Raw genomic sequence first — 23601 nt, 5'->3', positions numbered from 1 at the left:
ATTTTCTATACAGTTGCCTACTACAGTATTTCCATACTGTACTATTGACACACTTTTACTTCCACAGCCTCTTATCTTCTACATTTACATCTACATTCACATTTTGGTCATTTAGCAGACGATCTTATCCAGAGCCACTCACAGTTGGTGCATTCAACTAAGGTAAGACGACCACCTAACTAACCAAACAGTGAATTTATAAGGATACTCTATGTATCTAAATAATAGTGTTAAATGTCTTACTTCAAACTTACTCCTTATTTAGCATTTCAGAGCCCCAAGACGAGAAGATGGGGAATGAGAGCAATACATCTTGCGACAACATAGATGACAATGTCATACCTAAATCATACAGATATGCATTGCTGTCAATATACACTATTGTGCTTATTGGAGGGATCATCAGCATGTCCCTCATGATCAACAACATCAAGTCCAACGCCTGCTCGGTGACCACCACAGCCGTGTTGAACCTGATCATGGTCCACATCCTCTTTCTTCTGACCGTGCCCTTCCGCCTCTACTTCTACGCGGCCGGCGAGTGGCATCTCGGTCCTAACTTCTGCAAGGTGGTCAGTGCCATGATCCTCGCTCACATGTACCTAGCCTTCATCTTCTACGTGATAATTCTGGTGATCCGCTATCTCGACTTCTTCAGGAGTTCTAAGCAGGTGTTCTACAGGAGGCTACATGCCCTAGGGGCCAGTGCTGCTGTCTGGGGCCTCATTCTCATTGTGGTGGTCCCTTTAACTGCTGTGAAATATGGATCATCTATAGACAGTAACACAACCACCAGTGACAATCAGTGCTTTAACTTTGGAGGGATTTTTGATGAGAAACATGCTGTGGCTGTGCTGAACTACATCCTCAGTGCTCTCATCATCATACTTACATTAGCTCTGGCCTGTTGTCAGATGTGTATTCTGTGGTGTGTGTACAGAACTCACAGGGCGATGATCTTCTCGCAACAGGAGTTTTGGGCTCAAATCAAAAGTATTTTCTTTATGCTGGCCATTATAGTATGCTTTGTTCCATACAATATATTCAGGATTTACTATGTGAGTCATTTTAATGCCAATCTCCAGGTAAAGAATGAGATTGCTCTCGCTGTCACAACATTCAGCTGCTTTGACATGCTGACTTTTATGGGGAGAGGGTCATTCAGACCCTGTGATACAATATGCTGTGATTATCAATACTGATTATTGAGTCAAATATTATTCTATTTGCACCATGTTAACCAAATGTACAAAACTACAGTGCACAAAATATTAGGAACACCTGCTCTTTCCATGACATAGACTGACCAGGTGAATCCAGTTGAAAGCTATGATCCCTTATTGATGTCACCTGTTAAATCCACTTCAATCAGTGTAGATGAAGAGGAGGAGACAGGTTAAAGAAATATGTTCAAGCCTTGAGACATGGATGGGTATGTTTGCCATTCAGAGGGTGAATGGGCAAGACAAAATATTTAAGTGCTTTTGAACGGGGTATGGTAGTAGGTGCCAGGCGCACCAGTTCGAGTGTGTCAAGAACTGCAACTCTGCTGGGTTTTTCACGCTCAACAGTTTCCTGTGTGTATCAAGAATGGCACACCATCCAAAGGACATCCAGCCAACTTGACACTACTTTTGGAAGTATTGGAGTCAACATGAGCCAGCATCCCAGTGGAACGCTTTCGACACCTTGTGGTCAATGCCCAATGAGTTGAGGCTGTTCTGAGGGCAAAAGGGGGTGCAACTCAATATTAGGAAGGTGTTCCTAATGTTCTGTACACTCAGTGTATATACTTTGATATCCTTCAAAGCGAAAGAGTTATAACTCTTCTCAAAGGTAAATTACTCGTTATAGCACTTTCCTAATTAGGATATGATAATGCCATTTAGCAGATGTTTTCATCCAAAACGACTTACAGACATGTGTGCATATATTTTACATATGGGTTGTCCCTGGAATTGAACCCACTATCTTGGCATTGTGGACACCATGCTCTACAAACTGGTCAAATCAGAAAAGACAAGAAAACAAACAGTGGAACTGTGTTTATTGTTAACTGTTGTAAATTTCTGGAACATTATACAAAGTAGTTACACACTCCCACTCCACATTGATGGGTTTGTACATGTTAGCTAAATTGATTCCGAAATAACCAGTCACCTAGTGTGTCATACTGTTACATCTATTTTATGCTAATTTTGTACCAAACATATACATGTTGATAAATCATGCAATATTTATAATATTTTTTACAACTACATTTAAGTGAATCATATGTTTGATTAAAATGTTACTCTTTGTTTGTTCAATGTTTCTTGTCTTCCCAAAAGGGAGGGAACTGTGAACACGTGTCCATATTATTTAGAAAGGAATAATATAATTAAGCAATAAGGCCATAGGGGGTTTGGTATATGGCTAATATACCACGGCTAAGGGCTGTTCTTGTGCACAACGTAACGTGGAATGCTTGGATACAGACCTTAGCCATGGTATATTGGCCATATACCACAAACCCCTGAGGTGCCTTATTGCTATTATAAACTGGTTACCAATGTAATTAGAGCAGTAAAAAAAAAAAAATATTACCCGTGGTATATAGTCTGATATACCATGGCTGTCAACCAATCAGCATTCATGGCTTGAACCACCCAGTTTATAATAAGAATTAATCTACATAGTATGACTGCAATTAGTGCAGCATCACATTAGTGGAAACCAAATCTGTTCTCAGGGCAGGCCTGGATGTAGCTAAATATGTTTGAGTGGCGTTGGGACTATTTTTGCATTTTAGCTAACCCTTTCCTAACCTTAACCTAATTATCCTAACCCGCCATGTTAATTATCCTAACCTGCTGTGTACGTTCTCCTAACCTGCTGCGAAAAGTTACTTATGCTAGTCAAAACCGGCAGACCTGCCCTGAGAACAGTCTTGGTTTTCATTAATGCGATACTGCTCAATCATTGAAAACGCTCATCAGCTACATTTTAAAGCATTACATAGCAGGAGTAGGCATGCACAGTTCATAATGAAATACCCACTTCAGTGGTGCTTGGCTTCAACAACAGCACTGCAAACTGTTACACTAACTTGCCATAAAGTATTGGTTGCTACATCTGTGGTCGACATCAATAGTGATACAGTCTCGGTTGAAAAATACAACTCCAAACAAAGCACACAAAATGTATAAAATAGTGAAAGTACATTGCAGAAGTGTGTAAAGAAACACTGCACAAATTAGGATGTTGACAGACCTAGTGTAAATAATGCCGATATCAGGTATCAGACGTTTTAGATCCAAGGCAGCGGTGTTCAACAAAAACCTGTGATCAGTGATATATATTGTATAACATATATACTTATTTTAGGGTCCAAACAATAAAAATGGGGCAGTGTCTGGATATTGTTTCTGAAGGAAGTAGGAGATCACAATTATTCAACTCCTTTGTTGCCACAGAAACCCCATTTACTATATGCCAACTGTACAATCTACTACCTGGATCCCACTGTCAACCAGCACCATTATATCAAATCAAAGTTTATTTGTCACGTGCGCCAAAAACAACAGGTGTAGTAGACCTTACAGTGAAATGCTTACTTACAGGCTCTAACCAACAGTGCAAATAAGGTATTATGTGAACAATAGGTAAGTAAAGAAATAAAAACAACAGTAAAAATACAGTGAAAAATAACAGTAGCGAGGCTATATACAGTAGCGAGGCTATAACAGTAGCGAGGCTATAACAGTAGCGAGGCTGCATACAGGCACCGGTTAGTCGGGCTGATTGAGGTAGTATGTACATGTAGATATGGTTAAAGTGACTATGCATATATGATGAACAGAGAGTAGCAGTAGCGTAAAAGAGGGGTTGGCGGGTGGTGGGTGGCGGGACACAATGCAGGTAGCCCGGTTAGCCAATGTGCGAGGGCACTAGTTGGTCGGGCCAATTGAGGTAGTATGTACATGAATGTATAGTTAAAGTGACTATGCATATATGATAAACAGAGAGTAGAAGCAGCGTAAAAGAGGGGTTGGGGGGGGGGAGGCACACAATGCAAATAGTCCGGGTAGCCATTTGACTACCTGTTCAGGAGTCTTATGGCTTGGGGGTAAAAACTGTTGAGGAGCCTGTTGAGGAGCCTCCTAGACTTGGCACTCCGGTACCACTTGCCATGCAGTAGTAGAGAGAACAGTCTATGACTGGGGTGACTGGGGTCTTTGACAATGTTTAGGGCCTTCTTCTGACACCGCCTGGTGTAGAGGTCCTGGATGGCAGGCAGCTTAGCCCCAGTGACGTACTGGGCCGTACGCACTACCCTCTGTAGTGCCTTGCGGTAGGAGGCCGAGCAATTGCCGTACCAGGCAGTGATGCAACCAGTCAGGATGCTCTTGATGTTGCAGCTGTAGAACTTTTTGAGGATCTGAGGAGCTATGCCAAATCTTTTTAGTTTCCTGAGGGGGAATAGGCTTTGTCGTGCCCTCTTCACGACTGTCTTGGTGTGTTTGGACCATTCTAGTTTGTTGGTGATGTGACACCAAGGAACTTGAAGCTCTCAACCTGCTCCACTACAGCCCCGTCGATGAGAATGGGGGCGTGCTCGGTCCTCCTTTTCCTGTAGTCCACAGTCATCTCCTTAGACTTGGTTACGTTGAGGGATAGGTTGTTATTCTGGTACCACCCGGCCAGGTCTCTGACCTCCTCCCTATAGGCTGTCTTGTCGTTGTCGGTGATTAGGCCTACCACTGTTGTGTCATCTGCAAACTTAATGATGGTGTTGGAGTCGTGCCTAGCCATGCAGTCGTGGGTGAACAGGGAGTACAGGAGGGGACTGAGCACGCACCCCTGGGGTCTCCAGTGTTGAGGATTAGCGTGCCATATGTGTTGCTACCTACCCTCACCACCTGGGGGCGGCCCGTCAGGAAGTCCAGGATCCAGTTGCAGAGGGAGGTGTTCAGTCCCAGGATCCTTAGCTAAGTGATGAGCTTTGAGAATATTATGGTGTTGAACGCTGAACTGTAGTCAATGAATAGCATTCTCACATAAGTGTTCCTTTGTCCAGGTGGGAAAGGGCATTGTGGAGTGCAATAGAGATTGCATCATCTGTGGATCTGTTTGGGCGGTTTGCAAATCGGAGTGGGTCTGGGCTTTCTGGGATAATGGTGTTGATGTGAGCCCTTACCAGCCTTTCAAAGCACTTCATGGCTACGGACGTGAATGCTACGGGTCTGTAGTCATTTAGGCAGGTTGCCTTCATGTTCTTGGGCACAGGGACTATGGTGGTCTGCTTGAAACATGTTAGTATTCCAGACTCAATCAGGGACATGTTGAAAATGTCAGTGAAGACACCTGCCAATTGGTCAGCACATGCCCAGAGCACACGTCCTGGTAATCCATCTGGCCCCGCAGCCTTGTGAATGTTGACCTGTTTAAAGGTCTTACTCACGTTGGCTACTGAGAGCGTGATCACACAGTCGTCCGGAACAGCTGATGCTCTCATGCATGCCGCAGTGTTACTTGCCTCGAAGCGAGCATAGAAGTGATTTAGCTCGTCTGGTAGGCGCGTGTCACTTGGCAGCTCGCGGCTGTGCTTCCCTTTGTAGTCTGTAATAGTTTGCAAGCCCTGCCACATAAGGCGAGCGTCGGAGCCGGTGTAGTACGATTCAATCTTAGCCCTGTATTGACGCTTTGCCTGTTTGATGGTTCGTCGCAGGGCATAGCAGGATTTCTTATAAGCTTCCGGGTTAGAGTCCCGCACCTTGAAAAAGGGGCGGCTCTACCCTTTAGCTCAGTGCGAATGTTGCCTGTAATCCATGGCTTCTGGTTGGGGTATGTACGTACTGTCACTGTGGGAACGACATCCTCAATGCACTTATTGATAAAGCCAGTGACTGATGTGGTGTACTCCTCAATGCCATAGGAAGAATCCCGGAACATGTTCCAGTCTGTGATAGCAAAGCAGTCCTGTAGTTTAGCATCTGCTTCATCTGACCACTTTTTTATAGACCAAGTCACTGGTGCTTCCTGCTTTAATTTTTGCTTGTAAGAATGAATCAGGAGGATAGAGTTGTGGTCGGATTTACCAAATGGAGGGCGAGGGAGAGCTTTGTATGCGTCTCTGTGTGTGGAGTACAGGTGATCTAGAATTTTTTTCCCTCTGGTTGCACATTTAACATGTTGATGGAAATTAGGTTTCCTGTTTGCTCATTTCCTTATACAGCTGACTGAGTGCGGTCTTAGTGCCAGCATCCGTCTGTGGTTGTAAATAAACAGCCACGAAAAGCATAGCTGAAAACTCTCTAGGCATGTAGTGTGGTCTGCAATTTATAACAAGATACTCTACTTCAGGCGAGCAAAATCTAGAGACTTCCTTAGATTTCGTGCACCAGCTGTTGTTTACAAGTATGCACAGACCGCCCCTCCCCCTCGTCTTACCGTAGTGTGCTGTTCTATCTTGCCGGTGCAGCGTATATCCCGCTCGCTGAATATCCATGTCCTCATTCAGCCACGATTCCGTGAAACATATAACCAGATCTTCACATGCTATTTTCAGTTTCTTGCATCCTCTAGTTAGATGGATCCTAAAAAAATTCCAATTTGCCAACCAGTCTGGCTTTTTTTTAGCCCATGTCATGAGTCATCCATTGTTAAAGACCATGATGCCTGCCCCAATTTCCACATTAAAAACAGGTGTCTGTCCCAGTCCCAGCCAAAGGCTGAAGGAACCATTGCTTTGAATTTTCCTGTTGACTCTCCAGTCTTTTTACACCAAGTTTATGTGACTTTGGGAGACTGTGTGGTGGTGAGTGCATGCTCAGTGTTCAGGCCTGAAAGTTAACTGTTATACTTCTGCTCTGGCAGAGCACTTGAGGAGGAGCCTTGACTTTCTTCCATGTCAGCTCCTGCTCCAATAGAAAGATTATGGAGAATGTAAAGAATATGTTATCTACATGCTGCAACACAGTGAGAGATATAGTAAAAAAACAAAGGTTGATAGCTCTTTGTATTGAAACATCATGGCTACGTCTCAAATGGCACCCTATTCCCGATATAATGCACTGTTTGACCAGGGGCCATATTAATCTGGGTCAAAAATAGTGCACTATAGGGAATAAGCACTATAATGTAGCCAATGAAATAGGAACATTTGAATGAATAACTCACCGGTTGGGTTGATGTTTAGTTAGGCTAAGGGGGAGATCCCTGGAATCTGTGTCAGTGGAGCTTTGGAGGATATCATGCAATTCAACAAGGCTATGAAGTCTGCATACATAGCTTTAACTTCTGTCATCACTGACATGTTCACATAGCCACTCTTAAAACAAGGAAACACAAGTGTCATTCACAACACTGAAGAAATAGTAGTGAAAATATGTACTACATTGACTTGAATGTCATTACAATCAGCAATAAACTAAATTATAATATTTAGTATGCTGCTAGGCCTTCATCAGTTATAGCTACATCAGTGGGATGGAGGTCATAAAGTGTGAGTAAGTTATATTGATTGGATTGAAAACTTTTGCTGGGGAAATAAAAGGTGCCAATCCTTTTTTTTAAATGATCTGTAGGTGATATTTTACAATTAAATCAATGAATAGAAAATATATCACTATAATACATTTCATTCAAACAGATAAGGTAAAGGTGCACTCGCTGCACACATTTTTGGGCTTGTCTATAGCAGATGATGCACATCTTTTATCCATCATTGGTACTCAAAAGACCGCTTCAAACATGATCAGGATTTCTGATGCGAATCACGTCCTTGAAAAATACAGTGCGCTGTATATATGCGGTGCCGTCGATGACATAAGCCCTATTTGCACAGGATTCGTTTTACTGGGGGAGATATGTGCACGAGGACAAATCACAACATCCTTCATTTAAGTTCCGTCCAAATCTGCCATGTCGGTCATTTTTATACTGAACAAAATAAAAGGCAACATGCATAAATTTCAACAACTTTCAACGTCAGCAGTGAAGAGACGACTCTGGGATGCTGGCCTTCTAGGCAGAGTTCCTCTGTTCAGTGTCTGTGTTCTTTTGCCCTTCTTAATCTTTAATTTTTATTGGCCAGTCTGAGATATGGCTTTTTCTTTGCAACTCTGACTAGAAGGCCAGCATCCCGGAGTCGCCTCTTCACTGTTGACTCTTCACTGTTGGTGTTTTGCGGGTACTATTTAATGAAGCTGCCAGTTGAGAACTTGTGAGGCATCTGTTTCTCAAACTAGACACTCTAATGTACTTGTCCTCTTGCTCAGTTGTGCACCGGGGCCTCCCACTCCTCTTTCTATTCTGGTTAGAGACAGTTTGCGCTGATCTGTGAAGGGAGTAGTACACAGTGTTGTACGAGATCTTCAGTTTCTTGGCAATTTCTCACATGGAATAGCCTTCATTTCTTAGAACAAGAATAGACTGAGGAGTTTCAGAAGAAAGTGCTTTGTTTCTGGCCATTTTGAGCCTGTAATCGAACCCACAAATGCTGATGCGCCAGATACTCAACTAGTCTAAAGAAGACCAGTTTTATTGCTTCTTTGATCAACAAAACAGTTTTCAGCTGTGCTAACATAATTGCAAAAGGGTTTTCTAATGATTAGTTAGCATTTTAAAATGATAAACTTGGATTAGCTAACACAATGTGCCATTGGGACGTTGTGCAACACTTATCCAGATTGATTTTAGTGATAGTTGCTGATAATGGGCCTCTGTACGCCTATGTAGATATTCCATAAAAAAATCTGCCGTTTCCAGCTACAATAGTCATTTACAACATTAACAATGTCTACACTTTATTTCTGATCAATTTGATGTTATTTTAATGGACAACAAATGTGTTTTTCTTTCGAAAACAAGGACATTTCTAAGTGACCCCAAACTTTTGAACGGTAGTGTACATGACCAACATTCTCTAGTATTACTAGTCCTGTGCAAATAAGACTATACTCTGGTTGCAGCCAGCCAGCCGTTGTTAGTCGATACCAGCATTTCCATTGAGTAGCGTAATCTGTCATCCTCCGACTGTAAAATCAGAGCTACATTTTTGAGGTAGTGATATAAGAGGATTCGAGTAGTAGGCCTAGTATGAAATGAATAAACCGTACTCAATGTGGATACCGAGGTAGAGTAGGTTTTATGGTCAGGAATATTTGCGCTAAACTGTGTGAACATTTCTGGATTTAGATACTCACATCTGCTTAGGCCTTTACATAGAATGCATGGTTACAGTACAAACCCCTAGCTTCCTTGCCGTTTTCTTCAGCTCTGTCTGACAAAGATTTACTTAACAAGTCACATAAGAGCCCCACAGTGGAGGTGTCATAATACCCATAAAACCTAGCGGTCAAACGGAATGGTTCCAATTCTCTTTCCACCATTCATTTTTGGGGTATTTTAGAACCACTTCAAACAAGGTCTGTGTTTTATGTAGACTTTCCCTGGCGTGATGTTTTGATAACAGTGTAAATCTCTCTCGGACAAGGTGACTTTTATCAATATATTTGGCTGTATTTACTCTCAGATTCAGAAAAAGGTAATTAGCATCAAAGTAGACATCATGCAAGACTACAAATCCCTGCAAGCTCCTGCATTTAATCTCTATCTGCCACCTTTGCTAACAGGTCAATTTAAAGGAATGTGGCCAATTTATTCATTAGAACATTTAGCTAACATTCGATAGTTCATCCAGAGATTCTTACCTTTGCCTCGATTCGGCAGTCTTTTCCAGATCATCATGGCATATGTGGTTCTTTATGATAGCCACATTAGCTGCTAATTAGTATTTTATTTGTTGGGGGTAAATACAGGCAAATATATTAATATAAATCACATTGTCTGAGAGAGATTTACATGGTTGTCAAAACGTCATGTCAGAGTGAGCCTACACGAAAAACAGCCCCCATTTGTAGTTTCTTAAAAACAATTGGAACCATTTCCCTGTTTGACCGCTAGGTTTTATGATTCATACTGTGGTACTCTTGCTGCATTCAAATGCTAGTCGGAACTAGGAAACTCAGAAATGTCCCACTTGCTGATTTGTTGAAAGCGGCACGTGTATAACTATAATCAGTTAACATGTCAGAAATGTCCGACTATTCTAGTTCCGACTAGCACATGAACGCAGCATTTATAGAGGGAAATGGGATACCTAGCCAGTTGCACAACTGAATGCATTCAACCGAAATGTGTCTTGCGCATTGACACAACCTCTCTGAACTCCTTGAATCCTAAACAGACTTGTATATATTTTGTGCAACACTTATCCAGATTGATTTCAGCTTTACAAGTTTATAGCATCTCTGTGATTGCACTTGATGTGGTCCCCACTCCCCAGTGGCTCTCTAATACATTGATCATGGTTAATGAGAAATAGTTTATTTTGGCGTTAAATCCAACATATATGTGTTTTAGAGTTTTAAAATATAATTTCAGTGGAGTGAAAGAAGGATGATCAGACATCCCTGCAGTAATCAATAAGTCCACTAGATGGTAACATATTGTCATATAGCTTTTCAGTACAGCATATTATCTGACCAAGGTGTTTTTAAAATTATTATAGCATTTCATCACATTACTGCCAAGCTGGGCACTGGGGAAACCTAGAGCTGGTCAACTAGAATGTAGCACTGTATACAACAGCAGAGCTCCACTGTAAAATACCAATAGTGTCCATTGTCAAAAAGCTGTACATTCACATTTGTCAGAATAAGGATTGAAAACATACGTTTTGCAATTAATGTATCCATATGTGACTCAAGCTGCCTAAGTAAAAGGGAGAGCTACAGTTCAATAGAGCAGTGGTGCCCCACTCTCTCTCTCTCTAGTCTCTTGTTCATACATTTAGTTAGATTGTGCTTGGGTTGGGGGGGATGTGCATTAGGGGCTAAATCCCTGGCTTTTCATCCTATAATCTCCTCTTCAAGGTCACGAGCGAATTAGTTTTCTATATCGACCAGTAAAAGGACATTGATCCAAAATGGAAGCACTTGGGCTCAGACTTTGCCGTTGTCTCTGTGGGGAGGCCTCCGAGCTGGGGAGACTGGCTCAGTTGGGGATTACAGCCTGGTTTCATATACCAGTCTGCGTCACAAATGGCACCCTATTCCCTATGTGCCCTACTTTTGACTAGAGCCTATATGGGTCGTGGTCAAAAGTGGTGCACTACATAGGGAATAGCGTGCCATTGTAAACCCTCCCCAGGCCAGGGCATGGGGGAGCATTGCTCACATGACTTCACCACCCCATGCATGGTCTACTGGGGGTGTTCTGTTGCTAAGGTTCACCAAGGAAAGCAATTATGGCACAATTCTCTTTTGTGAGCAATTGAATTGTTTGACTTGTGTTATGGGATATGAATTGTGGAACATACTCTGTATTGTTCATATGAGTCCACTCACTGTGTGTCTCTCTGTTGTTTCTCATTCAAGGTTTACCAGAGACTATGCAACTACTCCTCTGACACTGGCTGAACATTCCCCATGCATCCCAAGTGCTGATGATGAAAATTTAGGGATTTGACTGGTGAATTATTTATTTTTTTAAACATCTTGCTCTTGAATAAATACTTGCATACACATTTAAGAGTCCAATGTCTAGTGAAGGAGACACTCCATCACATACTGCAACCTCAAGTGAGATACAAATCAAAGGTAGAGCCTACCTTTGCTGGCAAATCTCCTTTCAACTCAGCAGCAGTGGCTGCAGAGTATGCATTTTTCCACACCATAACAAAACAGTGCAAAGTTATTCAGGTATTTCTTGGGCTATAAGAGTGGTGCATGGTGTGTGATACCAGAGAGAAGAGAGTGAGATCAGGTGTGCTGTGCTCTTATTGTCCCTGGGGACAGGATGACACACTACTGATAAAAACAATGAGCAGCAGCCAGGGAATGTGTGCCTTCTACCACCATGTTGAATTATTATGCAACGCTATATCTTAAAATAGGTACCTTCAACAATACTGATGAACATTGTTTATTGTAAAATGTACATTAGTATTTATGTGCACCTGTTTAGGGGTGAACACAAAATACTAAAACATGATATTGTGTTTCACAAAGCTTTCCCTGCATCCTGTGTATACCTTTGTTTGAACTTTAATTTCCTTTTTATATGACCTTTTATTATTTATTTTTGTTAGAAAAACAGGTGCAAAATACGTGCTCCTGGCTACTGTATGTGAATGGTGTTATAAACAGGCTCCCTCGGGGCCATTCACCTTGGAAGTGTGTGCAGAAGGAATAGCAAACCTCCACGTAATGCATATTTATGCATTTATTTCTTTCAAAAGGGGTTAAATTATGAGTGGGTGGTAGGACTTTTTATCAACTTTCAAAACCTCTATCCACTCACCCCGACACAAATACAAATATTTTTAACATTAGGCTTACTTATGTAGCTGTCTGCTTCAGTGGTGTGCCCATTTGACTGGTGGTGACTGGCCCACATCTGTACAGTAGTCATATTGGTGCTCTATGCCTGGGGGACAGATGATGTCATCTAAACTAGGTTGAGCTAGACAATAGAGGGATGCCTAGGAGAGTGGAGAGGGAAATAGATCCTTATTAGACATTTGCTTTAAAAAAAGTGTAATCTTTGTCGATCACATCATATGCACAATGGACACCTAAAGATCAATAGGTCCTATGGACTAAATGGATGGACACCTCATTTTAATTTCCATTGAAGCAATAAGTAGCCTATATAACTATGATATAGCTTACGGACATCTTGAGTTTAGTAAATTCAGCTCAAAGTAAGAACTAGTAAGAAGAGAAGAGTAGACCATGTTAGATCAGATTATACCTATTAACTGTATGGCTGTGTAGCCTAGACTAGTCTACAGATGCCGTGAAATGTGGGAGAGAAAGAGATGCTCATCCGTGCATCACCAGCAGGTGTCGCTGCCTATACTCGTACTTGAGCTGCACAATGTTGTTTGACAGCAAGGGGGATGTTACAGACTGGGGAGGATGGTAGAGAGCAAGCGCCGCTGCCTTCTTTGCTGCACACCGCAGCGAATTGGTCTCCCTACCCTGCCCCGCACTTACATAGGTCTCTCTTGACCATTCAGTGGATGCTGTCTTTTCGGCAAACACCATCGTCGAGCGTAATGTTTTCGGACCCTTCGTTAGGAATGTTTTACATGGTTTGAATTTTGGGTACCAATCGAGGGGAGTCGAGAAGAACGCGGTTCCCCTGGATATTTTACAGTAAGCGCAATGTCATTCCAGTTGCTTTTCCAGCTGTCATACACTCCATGCACACAGCACAATTACAAAACAGCATGCATTTGACACTTGTCTCGTAAGGGAGGAAGATCGCTGGTTCTGGCTTGCCTTTGTAATATTTTTTTTGTTGCCTTTTGTTATTCTGACAGATGTTTTTCCAGCGCACGAAAGTGTAATATTTTTTGGTTTATTGTGGGCTATATATAGGTTGTTGCATTGATTGTTGACTGAAAATGGCGTGGATACAAAACAAGAAGAAACTATTACTTTATGGTTGACCTACATTTCAACGATATATTTATAAGAATATACTGGTCGACAGCAGATCGCAGATGACCGTCATTCTTTTGTTTGTAATGCAATGCTGTAAAAAAAAAGGGGCAATGGTGAGATTAATGTCTCGTTTTCATAGCTGATGATGACCCCCTATGAATAAGCATCTTATTCTAGGTTTCCATGACTATGCATGGTTATGTCTTGTATGACTAACAGGTCTTTCATCACCAAAGGTAGCCTATCTTCATCATTTTTATTTATCTGAATAGGATGCATTACCTCAGTTAGATCAACTCCATATACAAATGCCCTCATTTTTTATTTGCATGTGATGCTCGGGTTTGATCGTGTATGGACTGCAATGCCTGGCATGAATATTGCAAGAACAGTCATGTTTTTCCTATGCTACATATATAGAATTGTTTCCATTTATTTGGGGCCAAAATTGAGCTCATGGTTTGTAGCTACTTAAAAAGCTGTCAAACGCGTGTTTTGCTCTATCAAGAATAATAACACTGGTGATTTTAAGTTGAAGGAATAAGCCATGTTGAAACCATATACATCATTGAATGAATTAATTTATTGATAAATGGTAGTCCAGGCCTATATATAAGGTTAGACATTTATATAATTCAAGATTCTGCAGACTTGTTTGTGTGTAAATGGAGAAAACACTCAGTCAAAATGTGATATATTTTATGGACAAATCATATTCAAATCATAAGTCCTTGATAGAAACAATTTATCTTCAATAGGACACGTCCTCTGGTCAGACAATTATGATGCTTGTTTTCCTAGGGCCAACAAAAGGGACTATTGGCTCTCACTGGGTCATCAATGTCAATGATACAGTGTATATGTATCCCAGAAACCTTGGCCTATTCCATGACTTGCCAATGGGTTCTTTATATAGGCCTACTAGAGATGGCTCAATTATGGACAGGATGATTTGATACATGATTTTACTGGTTCAGTGATTGAGAAAAATGGGGGCTAAAGTCAGAAGAGCTGCCATCCAATTGCCTCGCCTCCATTTGACTTATAATTTTGAGGGGCTGGCTAGATGAATGATCGCAGAGGCTGTAGATAGGCAAGTCAGTGCGAGGAGGCTAGACCATTCATTGGCTGTAGGCTACTCAATGAGATCTGGTATCATTATATATGGTGTACTGTAGAGAAAGTATAGTATAGGCTAATACATAGCCTACTAGACATCCCTCTGCACTTCTGAAATGTAGGCTCACAGATATCTGAAATGCCACAACTATTCCCAGCCTATTTGTTTTATTCAATTCTGTTTTTGTTTTTTTGTTGACAGTGGTTAGAGATGTAAGCCACAAGAGTAGGGGTTGTGGTTAGTCTCTAGACAGACGGGTTGCCTCCCACAATGTACTGATGTTCCCTAAGTCCGGGATTCCTGAGACTAGGTTGTGGTGGTAGTATGGTAAGTTTTCCGTTCTCTCCTGGGCTTGTTCCCATTAATTGGTGGTCAAACAGAATCTTTCTGCTATCCTCGATACAAGGAAGACATTCAACTTATAGTTGACTGGGAGATAGGGTTTTAAAGCGGTGTCACCCGATTTGTTATCAATTTGAATCATCCTTTGTTTGACCTGATGAGCTTGTATGATAAGCTTTTTTTTCATCAAGGGAATTGTGTTAAATGAGTTGTCGTCTGAGTGCAGGTGGCTATATTCCAATCATCCAAGCGGCAGATTGATATCATGGTCTGTCTGTCTCAGCCCCAGCCCAACTCCCAGTCCCCAACCCCAGCCTCAGAGCCCTCCCTGTGTTGATGGAAGATAATGGACATAGGCCTAGGTCATCAATCCCATGATTGGCTGTAGTAGTAAAAAAAATCTGACGTTTCAGACTAGCAGAGTGCCGTTATTATCATTAATTATTAAAGTGCTGCATGTGCACGGAATCTACCACATTAGGATTGGTTTTAAAAAAGAGAGTTAGTAACCAGTAGTTGTTCATGGTATCATCTGTGTTACTGCTGATTAGTGGTAGGGCTGGCTGGGCCTATCTGTGAAGGATCATTTAACCAATGCATCAGTTTCTAGATGAGTTTTCTCAATCACCATGTGTCATGCACAACAGTTTGTCACGTTATGAGAGACAGTGACACATTGTCTATCAAAGGAATAAGTCAGTATTTTGGTCTGCAGTGTTCTCAGTTTAAGTGGCAGGCTTGGATGTATGTCACAGATTGTTAATAAGAGATTGTGACACACAGCTTTTTCTGTAAGTACTGGAGTAGCGGAACCCGGCCCTGGAGGAGAGGGGACCACAAGCTCGTCATCGCACACCTATGTCTAATTATTATAATAATATTTTTTATAAATCATTTTGACTGTAACCCTCCTTTTTAATTTTCACATGTAGCAAGTGAAGTGTTTATGTTGTCCATTCTACATGGTAGTAGGTGAGACCGACAGACAATATAGTTGTCATGTATCTAATTAGCCAATTTCTCAGCGGCGCCGGTGCCAGCCATTCTTGGCCTCCTCATCTAATTTAACTATCAACTTAAAAAAAAGTTATGTTCATCAGGTCGGACTCGGATGGAGACTGAGTGTGTTGTTCAAGATGGATAAACAAATGGCAAGACCAAGTGGTGCACAAAAACACTGCATAAAAGCTTTGTCTGATCAAGCTTGTGCAAAATTACAGAAGATTACAGAACCACATCAGCTACCACCTCATCCTCGAATGACGAAACACCATGGCAGGTGGAAGCTAGTAGGCCTATTTATGCAGCAGCTAGCACTAGCAGTCCCGACAGAGACCTCACTGCCCGAGCCATGTAATGACAGTGGCCTTGCTCTTTCTCCTCTAGTGACAGTTCTTCTAGTGAGAGTTCCAGCCCTCCTTCTCCTTCTCTCCCAGAAAACCAAGATGATGACTGCCAGAGACCCAGTGGCAAATGTTTCCCACTTTAATTATTGAACAAGTAAATACATTATTGCTGCCAGCCAGCATTCTAAATAGAAACAATATATGTTTTTTTTTAAGGAGGGGGGAGCAAATTCTGACTTTGTGGGGGTCAAGAGAAACTGCGCTACGCCAGTGTCTGTAAGCCCACTGGGCATATTGTAGGTCATGCCTCAAAGCCACGCTGTTTTGCTTTCCCAATCAATCAATGCCCCTTAATGGTTGCCAAGTTGTTGCTGACTTTTGGTTGTTTGTGTCAGGTGCAGTAGATTTAGCCTAATGCACCGTCTGTTATGGAGTGAAAAAGACAGTTATTATACTGCACTGTATAGAACACTCTATTCCTTTTCGGACAGTTTGTCCACTCTGTCCTGGTCTTGTTTCCTCTCGTTTAAAAATAAATCAATAAATCTCAGTTTGGGTTGTTGGAGGAACAAGAGTGTGTCATGGAGTGAAAGGGCTGGGTCTCTCTCTCACTCTCTCTCTCTCTCTCTCTCTCTCTCTCTCTCTCTCTCTCTCTCTCTCTCTCTCTCTCTCTCTCACTCTCTCTCACCCACCCACCCAGTAGGACAGTGGTTCCCAAACTAGGGGTCGTGACCCCATGTGGTCCCCTGATATGAAAATGGGATTGCGGAAGAATTTCCAAAAACTAAATAAAATTGAATGAAAATGATTGAATTCTAATAGATTAAATTCAATCAGAGTGCCCTTAGATCGTGGGAAAATTCGGAATGATTCAAGTGCAGCAGTCAAGTGTGGCCTTTCGAGCTGTCATGTGACCGAATGCTGCAGACAAAGCATTCACAGCTTATTACGGAGGAGTTTTGGTTCCTGACTCAAAGGGAATACCCTGCCGTCTCCCTCAGGTACCCTTTGCCAGCTCATATCTGTGTGAAGCTGGATTCAGCAGTGCTCTCGTCTGAATTAAAACCAAATATCGATCCAGGTTGGATGTGACAGCAGAGGTGAGGTGAGGCACTGTTGATCACGCCCCTTGACTTTGAGAAGCTTGGACACGACATATATCAAGCACACCCATCTCATCAGTGATTAATTTGCAATTGACTGTCATAGCCCCACATTAAAAGTATGTGATTGTAAGTTGAGAAGACGATCAGAAATATTGTTAGAATGTTTTGCAATTGACTCCCATAGCCCCAAATGAAAAAGTAAACAAAGTAAACTTTGGCTGTTAATTGCATAATTTTTTTTACATGGTTGGGGTCGCAAACATTTTCAGATATCAAAATGGGGTCGTGGACGAAAAACAGTTTGGGAACCCCTGCAGTAGGAAGTGCAGTCAGGTCTATGGATATCAAAGATGAGTTCAGCCATTGTGTGGACTTAACCTCTCTTTTCATTAGCCTCCCTCTCCAAAGGCTGCTCTGACACTGACTAATCTTCCCTCTTTATTTTCACAACATATTTCTACACGAGGATCAAATAAAAATGTATTTGTCACATACTTCGTAAAGAACAGGTGTAGACTAACAGTAAAATGCTTACTTACAGGCCCTTCCCAACAATACAGAGAGAAAAATAGAAAAAGAATAGAAAGATAACCACAAGGAATAAATACACAATGAGTACTTGGGTATACAGTACACACAGGGTACCACTACCGATGTGCAGAGGTAATTGAAGTAGACATGTACAAATGTAGGGGTAAAGGATAGATAATAAGCATAATAGGATAGATAATAAGCAGTAGCAGCAGCGTATGTGATGACTTAAAGTTGGTTCAAAAGAGGGTCAATGCAGATAGTCCGGTTTGCTATTTGGTTAACTATTTAGCAGACTTATGGCTTGGGGCTAGAAGCTGTTCAGGGTCCTTTTGGTTCCAGACTTGGTGCATAGGTACCGCTTGCCGTGCGGTAGCAGAGAGAACAGTCTATGACTTCCTCTGACACTGTCTGGTATAGAGGTCCGGGATGGCAGGGAGCTCGGCCCCAGTGATGTACTGGGCCGTACACATTACCCTCTGTATGGCAAGAACGTCTCAAATAAGCAAAGACAAATGACAGTCCATCATTACTTTAAGACATGAAGGTCAGTCAATCTGAAGGTCAGTCAAGTGCAGTCACAAAAACCATCAAGCACTATGATTAAACTGGCTCTCATGAGGACCGCCACAGGAAAGGAAGACCCAGAGTTACCTCTGCTGCACAGGATAAGTTCATTAAAGTTAACTGCACCTCAGAAATTGCAGCCCAAAGAAATGCTTCACAGAGTTCAAGTAACAGACACATCTCAACATCAACTGTTCAGAGGAGACTGGGTGAATCAGGCCTTTATGGTTGAATTGCTGCAAAGAAACCACTACTAAAGGACACCAATAAGATGAAGAGACTTGCTCGGGCCAAGAAACACGAGCAATGGACATATGAGCGATGGAAATCTTTTCTTTGGTGCGATGAGTCCGAATTTGAGATTTTTGGTTCCAAATACCGTGTCTTTGTGAGACACTGTCTCTGATTTATTTAGAATTCAAGGCACACTTAACCAGCATGGCTACCACAGTATTCTGCAGCGATATGCCATCCCATCTGGTTTGCGCTTAGTGGGACTATCATTTGTTTTTCAACAGGACAATAACCCCAAACACACCTCCAGGCTGTGTAAGGGCTGTTTGACCAAGAAAGAGAGTGATGGTGCTGCATCAGATGACCTGGCCTCCACAATCACCCGACCTCAACCCATTTGAGATGGTTTTGGATGAGTTGGCCCGCAGAGTGATGGAAAAGCAGCCAACAAGTGCTCAGGATATGTGGGAACTCCTTCAAGACTGTTGGAAAATCATTCCTCATGAAGCTAGTAGAGAGAATGCCAAGAGTGTACAAAGCTGTCATCAAGGCAAAGGGTGGCTACTTTGAAGAATATAAAATATATTTTGATTTGTTTAACACTTTTTTTTTGTAGTTACTATGTGATTCCATATGTATTATTTCATAGTTTTGATGTCTTCACTATTATTCTACAATGTAGAAAATAGTACAAATAAAAAAAAAAACGTTGAATGAGTAGGTGTGTCCAAACTTGACTGGTACTGTATGTAAGGTCACTGTGGGGACGACGTCGTCAATGCACTTATTAATGAAGCCGGTTACTGATGTAGTAAACTCCTCAATGTTATTGGATGAATCCCAGAACATATTCCAGTCTGCTAGCGAAACAGTCCTGTAGGATAGCATCCGCTTTATCATACCATTTCTGTATTGAACGCGTCACTGGTACTTCCTGTTTGAGTTTTTGCTTTTAAGCAGGATGAACATGACATCATTAGAAACCCAGACTATAGTTCTTATAATTAGTGGAGTAGAGTGGATGTAGAAACATGCTGTGTTCAGATACCATTTTCACTTCTGATTATAAAATCCACTGACACATGAAATATGAGAGACAGCAGTGATCATGCGCTCATATTTTTTTGTATATGGACCACACCAAATACTCCACGGCATGTTTTTATCATAAGTTTTTAATTTATTAAGTTTAAAAAACATCAGGCGAATACCCAACTAACTGCATCTTCCCTTACCATCATTAGGACTATGAGGACTAGCTATTAGAGGTTGGCCGATTTAATTTGGGCCGATTTCAAGTTTTCATAACAATCGGTAATTGGCATTTTTGGACGCCGATTACATTATAATCCACGAGGAGACGGCGTGGCAGGCTGACAACCTGTTACGCGAGTGCAGCATCAAAATGACCTTGTGGCTGCAAGGAGCCAAGGTAAGTTGCTAGCTAGCATTAAACTTATCTTATAGAAAACAATCAATCTTAACATAATCACTAGTTAACTACACATGGTTGATGATATTACTAGGTTACCTAGCTTGTCCTGCGTTGCATATAATCAATGTGGTGCTGTTAATTTATCATCGAATCACAGCCTACTTCAACTTCGCCAAACGGGTGATGATTTAACAAAAGTGCATTCGCGAAAAAAGCACAATCGTTGCACCAATGTACCTAACCGTAAACATCAATGCCTTTCATAAAATCAATGCACAAGTATATTTTTTGTTAAACCTGCATATTTAGTTAAAATAAATTCATGTTAGCAGTCAATATTAACTAGGGAAATTGTGTCACTTCTCTTGCGTTCAGTGCAAGCAGAGTCAGGGTATATGCAGCAGTTTGGGCCGCCTGGCTTGTTGCGAACTGTGTGAAGACCATTTCTTCTTAACAAAAACCGTAATTAATTTGCCAGAATTTTACATAATTATGACATAACATTGAAGGTTGTGCAATGTAACAGCAATATTTAGACTTAGGGTTTCCACCCGTTCGATAAAATATGGAACGGTTCCGTATTTCACTGAAAGAATAAACGTTTTGTTTTCGAAATGATAGTTTCCGGATTTGACCATATTAATGACTTAAGGCCCGTATTTCTGCGTGTTCATTATATTATAATTAAGTCTATGATTTGATATTTGATAGAGCAGTCTGTGGTAGGCAGCAGCAGGCTCGTAAGCATTCATTCAAACAGCACTTTCCTGCATTTGCCAGCAGCTTTTAGCAATGCTTAAAGCACTTCAAGCCTATCAACTCCCGAGATTAGGTTGGCAATACTATAGTGCCTGTAAGAACATCCAATAGTCAAAGGTATATGAAATACAAATGGTATAGAGAGAAATAGTCCTATAATTCCTATAATAACTACAACCTAAAACTTCTTAACTGGGAATATTGAAGACTCATGTTAAAAGGAACCACCAGCTTTCAAATGTTCTGAGCAAGGAACTTAAACTTTAGCTTTTTTACACGGCAAATATTGAACTTTTACTTTCTTCTCCAACACTGTGTTTTTGCATTATTTAAACCAAATTGAACATGTTTCATTATTTATTTGAGACTAAATTGATTTTATTGATGTATTATATTAAGTTCAAATTAAAGTGTTCATTGTTTATTCAGTATTGTTGTAAATGTCATTATTACAAATATATATATACAAATTGCCCGATTTATCAGTATTCGCTTTTTTTGGTCCTCCAGTAATCGGTATCGGTGTTGAAAAATCATAATCGGTCGACCTCTACTAGCTATTGTTATTGCATACATAGTAGCTGTATGCTACTTTTCCCTCTGTAGTTGTTTGGAAGGAAGCATGACTTTTTCATGTGTGATCTGTCTGATGTGATTTCTCTTTCTTTATTCTGAGCTCCATCCATATTTCATGTCATCACCACTTCTTTTGTTGTTCGTGATGAAAATCCAGTATATGGAACATACATATTCTTATCATGCTTGTATGATATCCTATGTATAAGCGAGAACAGTACCATAGTGTAGTTTTATGCTTTGATGCTACCACAGAGAATTTTCTAATGACGTCATGTCTGCTTGGGACCTTCAAAGTAAATCTGATTTATTATGGATGTAGCCACTGCTTTGTTATAAATTCAAGTTTTTTGCAATTTCATTCTACATCTGTAGTAATTCCACGGTAACGAAATTGCACTGAGACTTTCACTTTTCACTTAAAATGTATGCTTAACAAAAACCATTGATTTCAAAGTTTAACAAACCATACAACTCTATGCACAAGGACTACTTTTAACAATTTACACTGAACATTTTACAAAAATACATTTACTGGAAGAACTGCAGATGTATTAAGAGAATGTTGGTAAAATCTCCTTCAGTTTTTTGTGTCTTACTTTTCAAAAGTCTCTATTGAATATCTGCTCTGAATTAAGATTCAATGATGTCTGCAGATCGAATGGGGTGTCAGCTATGACATGACACATTAACTTAGAAAAAAATCTATTTTGGTTATTAAACTACAGTAAGTGAAGTGGATTTACACCCGGTAACATAATTTCAGATCTGTACTACACAGAAATGCATAATTATGTATATTAATATTATTCAATTCATGGTGATGTATCCTAAATAGGTACACAAAGGTGTATATATATATATGCAATATCCTCCTTTGAATATTTGGGTATTATTCTACACGCTGGAAATTATTTTAATGAGCTCTGCCCCCAAACAAGACCAAATTTGGTTGGTCTGGCCGGAACAAATCTGAACCAATCATAGACGCCTATGTTTCACAAGTTTTGACATCTAAGTACAGCACTGTAGAACTCAGTAGAGTACAGAAGAGTAGAGCACAGAATCGTGTAGTACAGTATAGTTCAGTAAAAATAAGTTTAATTGTTACACACCAAATAGCTGCAGTGAAATGTGTTGTTTTACATTGTCAGCCATAGTAGTACGGTGGCCCTGGAGCAAATTAGGGTGAAGTGCCTTGCTCAAGGGCACATCAGCAGATTTTTCACCTTGTCAGCTTGGGTATTCCACATTTGTAGGATGGAAATTGTTGAAAAATGTATATATTCCTTAATTTCAACAAAAAAAGATACTCTTCACTTTCATTTGACACCCAATTTGACATCCTCCTATGAACTTCACATGTTGGTGCTCATGGGTCCTTTTTAGATGGAAATGACCAGTACGGAAATCTTATTGTCTACCAATCTAGCCATAGGTTAGCAGCCTAACTGCAGGGGTCTCAAGTGTGAAGTCCCACTTGGAAGTTGGGATAGCCAAGCCGTGTAACATCAATAGTAGGGTGTGGGTGTCACTCAGGCAGTTTCCCTGTTTAGTCTTTGCAGTGTGATCACAACCTTTCAAAACATTTGTGTGGCGAAGTCACTCAGCAACACTCTTGCTCACTCAGTGGATCTGTAGAAATCCATGATGTTGATTATATTTTTAGATCTTATTTAGAGCAACAGCAGTGTCCTAAAACAAAGCTGGACCTATTACTATAACGAAGACTGATTTGTAATGACAGCTCATTTTTATTTAAGGAATTTTTGCAATGGTATATTTGGATCTAGATGTTCTCCAATCTCGACAAATACAGAGATCAATGTCAATTTAGTTCAAGTTTTAAAGTCTATTTGTCACATACATAGGATACAGCAGGTGTAAAACAGTATAGTACAGCCATGTGTATATATACATTAAATTCTGTATCTCCATGCGGTTTAAATGAAGAATTAGATTAAACGAAGAATCACCTCCTTCCTGTAGGCCAAATTTAGACTGTTATACAAGAACACTGTCCATATCAGATTTTGCATATCGTTTGAGTCAGCCCTATTTCTGAACGGCTGAGCCTGATGTCCTT

General features: G+C 40.8%; 1 protein-coding gene across 1 annotated transcript; it reads left to right on the top strand.

The window, feature by feature from the left end:
- Window positions 1-290: 290 nt before the first annotated feature.
- On the top strand, window positions 291-1202 carry LOC120055271 (probable G-protein coupled receptor 141). Its single transcript, XM_039003155.1, has one exon. It carries the CDS (start codon window positions 291-293, stop codon window positions 1200-1202), a length of 912 nt encoding a protein of 303 aa, XP_038859083.1.
- Window positions 1203-23601: the final 22399 nt, after the last annotated feature.

The sequence above is a fragment of the Salvelinus namaycush genome, chromosome 11 (genome assembly GCF_016432855.1).
Source record: "Salvelinus namaycush isolate Seneca chromosome 11, SaNama_1.0, whole genome shotgun sequence".
Taxonomy (NCBI): domain Eukaryota; kingdom Metazoa; phylum Chordata; class Actinopteri; order Salmoniformes; family Salmonidae; genus Salvelinus; species Salvelinus namaycush.
This window is presented reverse-complemented; position numbering and strand designations above follow the sequence as displayed.

Bases quoted from the DNA above. Each gene is read 5' to 3' on its own strand.
- LOC120055271 (XM_039003155.1), top strand. From the start codon at position 291: ATGGGGAATGAGAGCAATACATCTTGCGACAACATAGATGACAATGTC.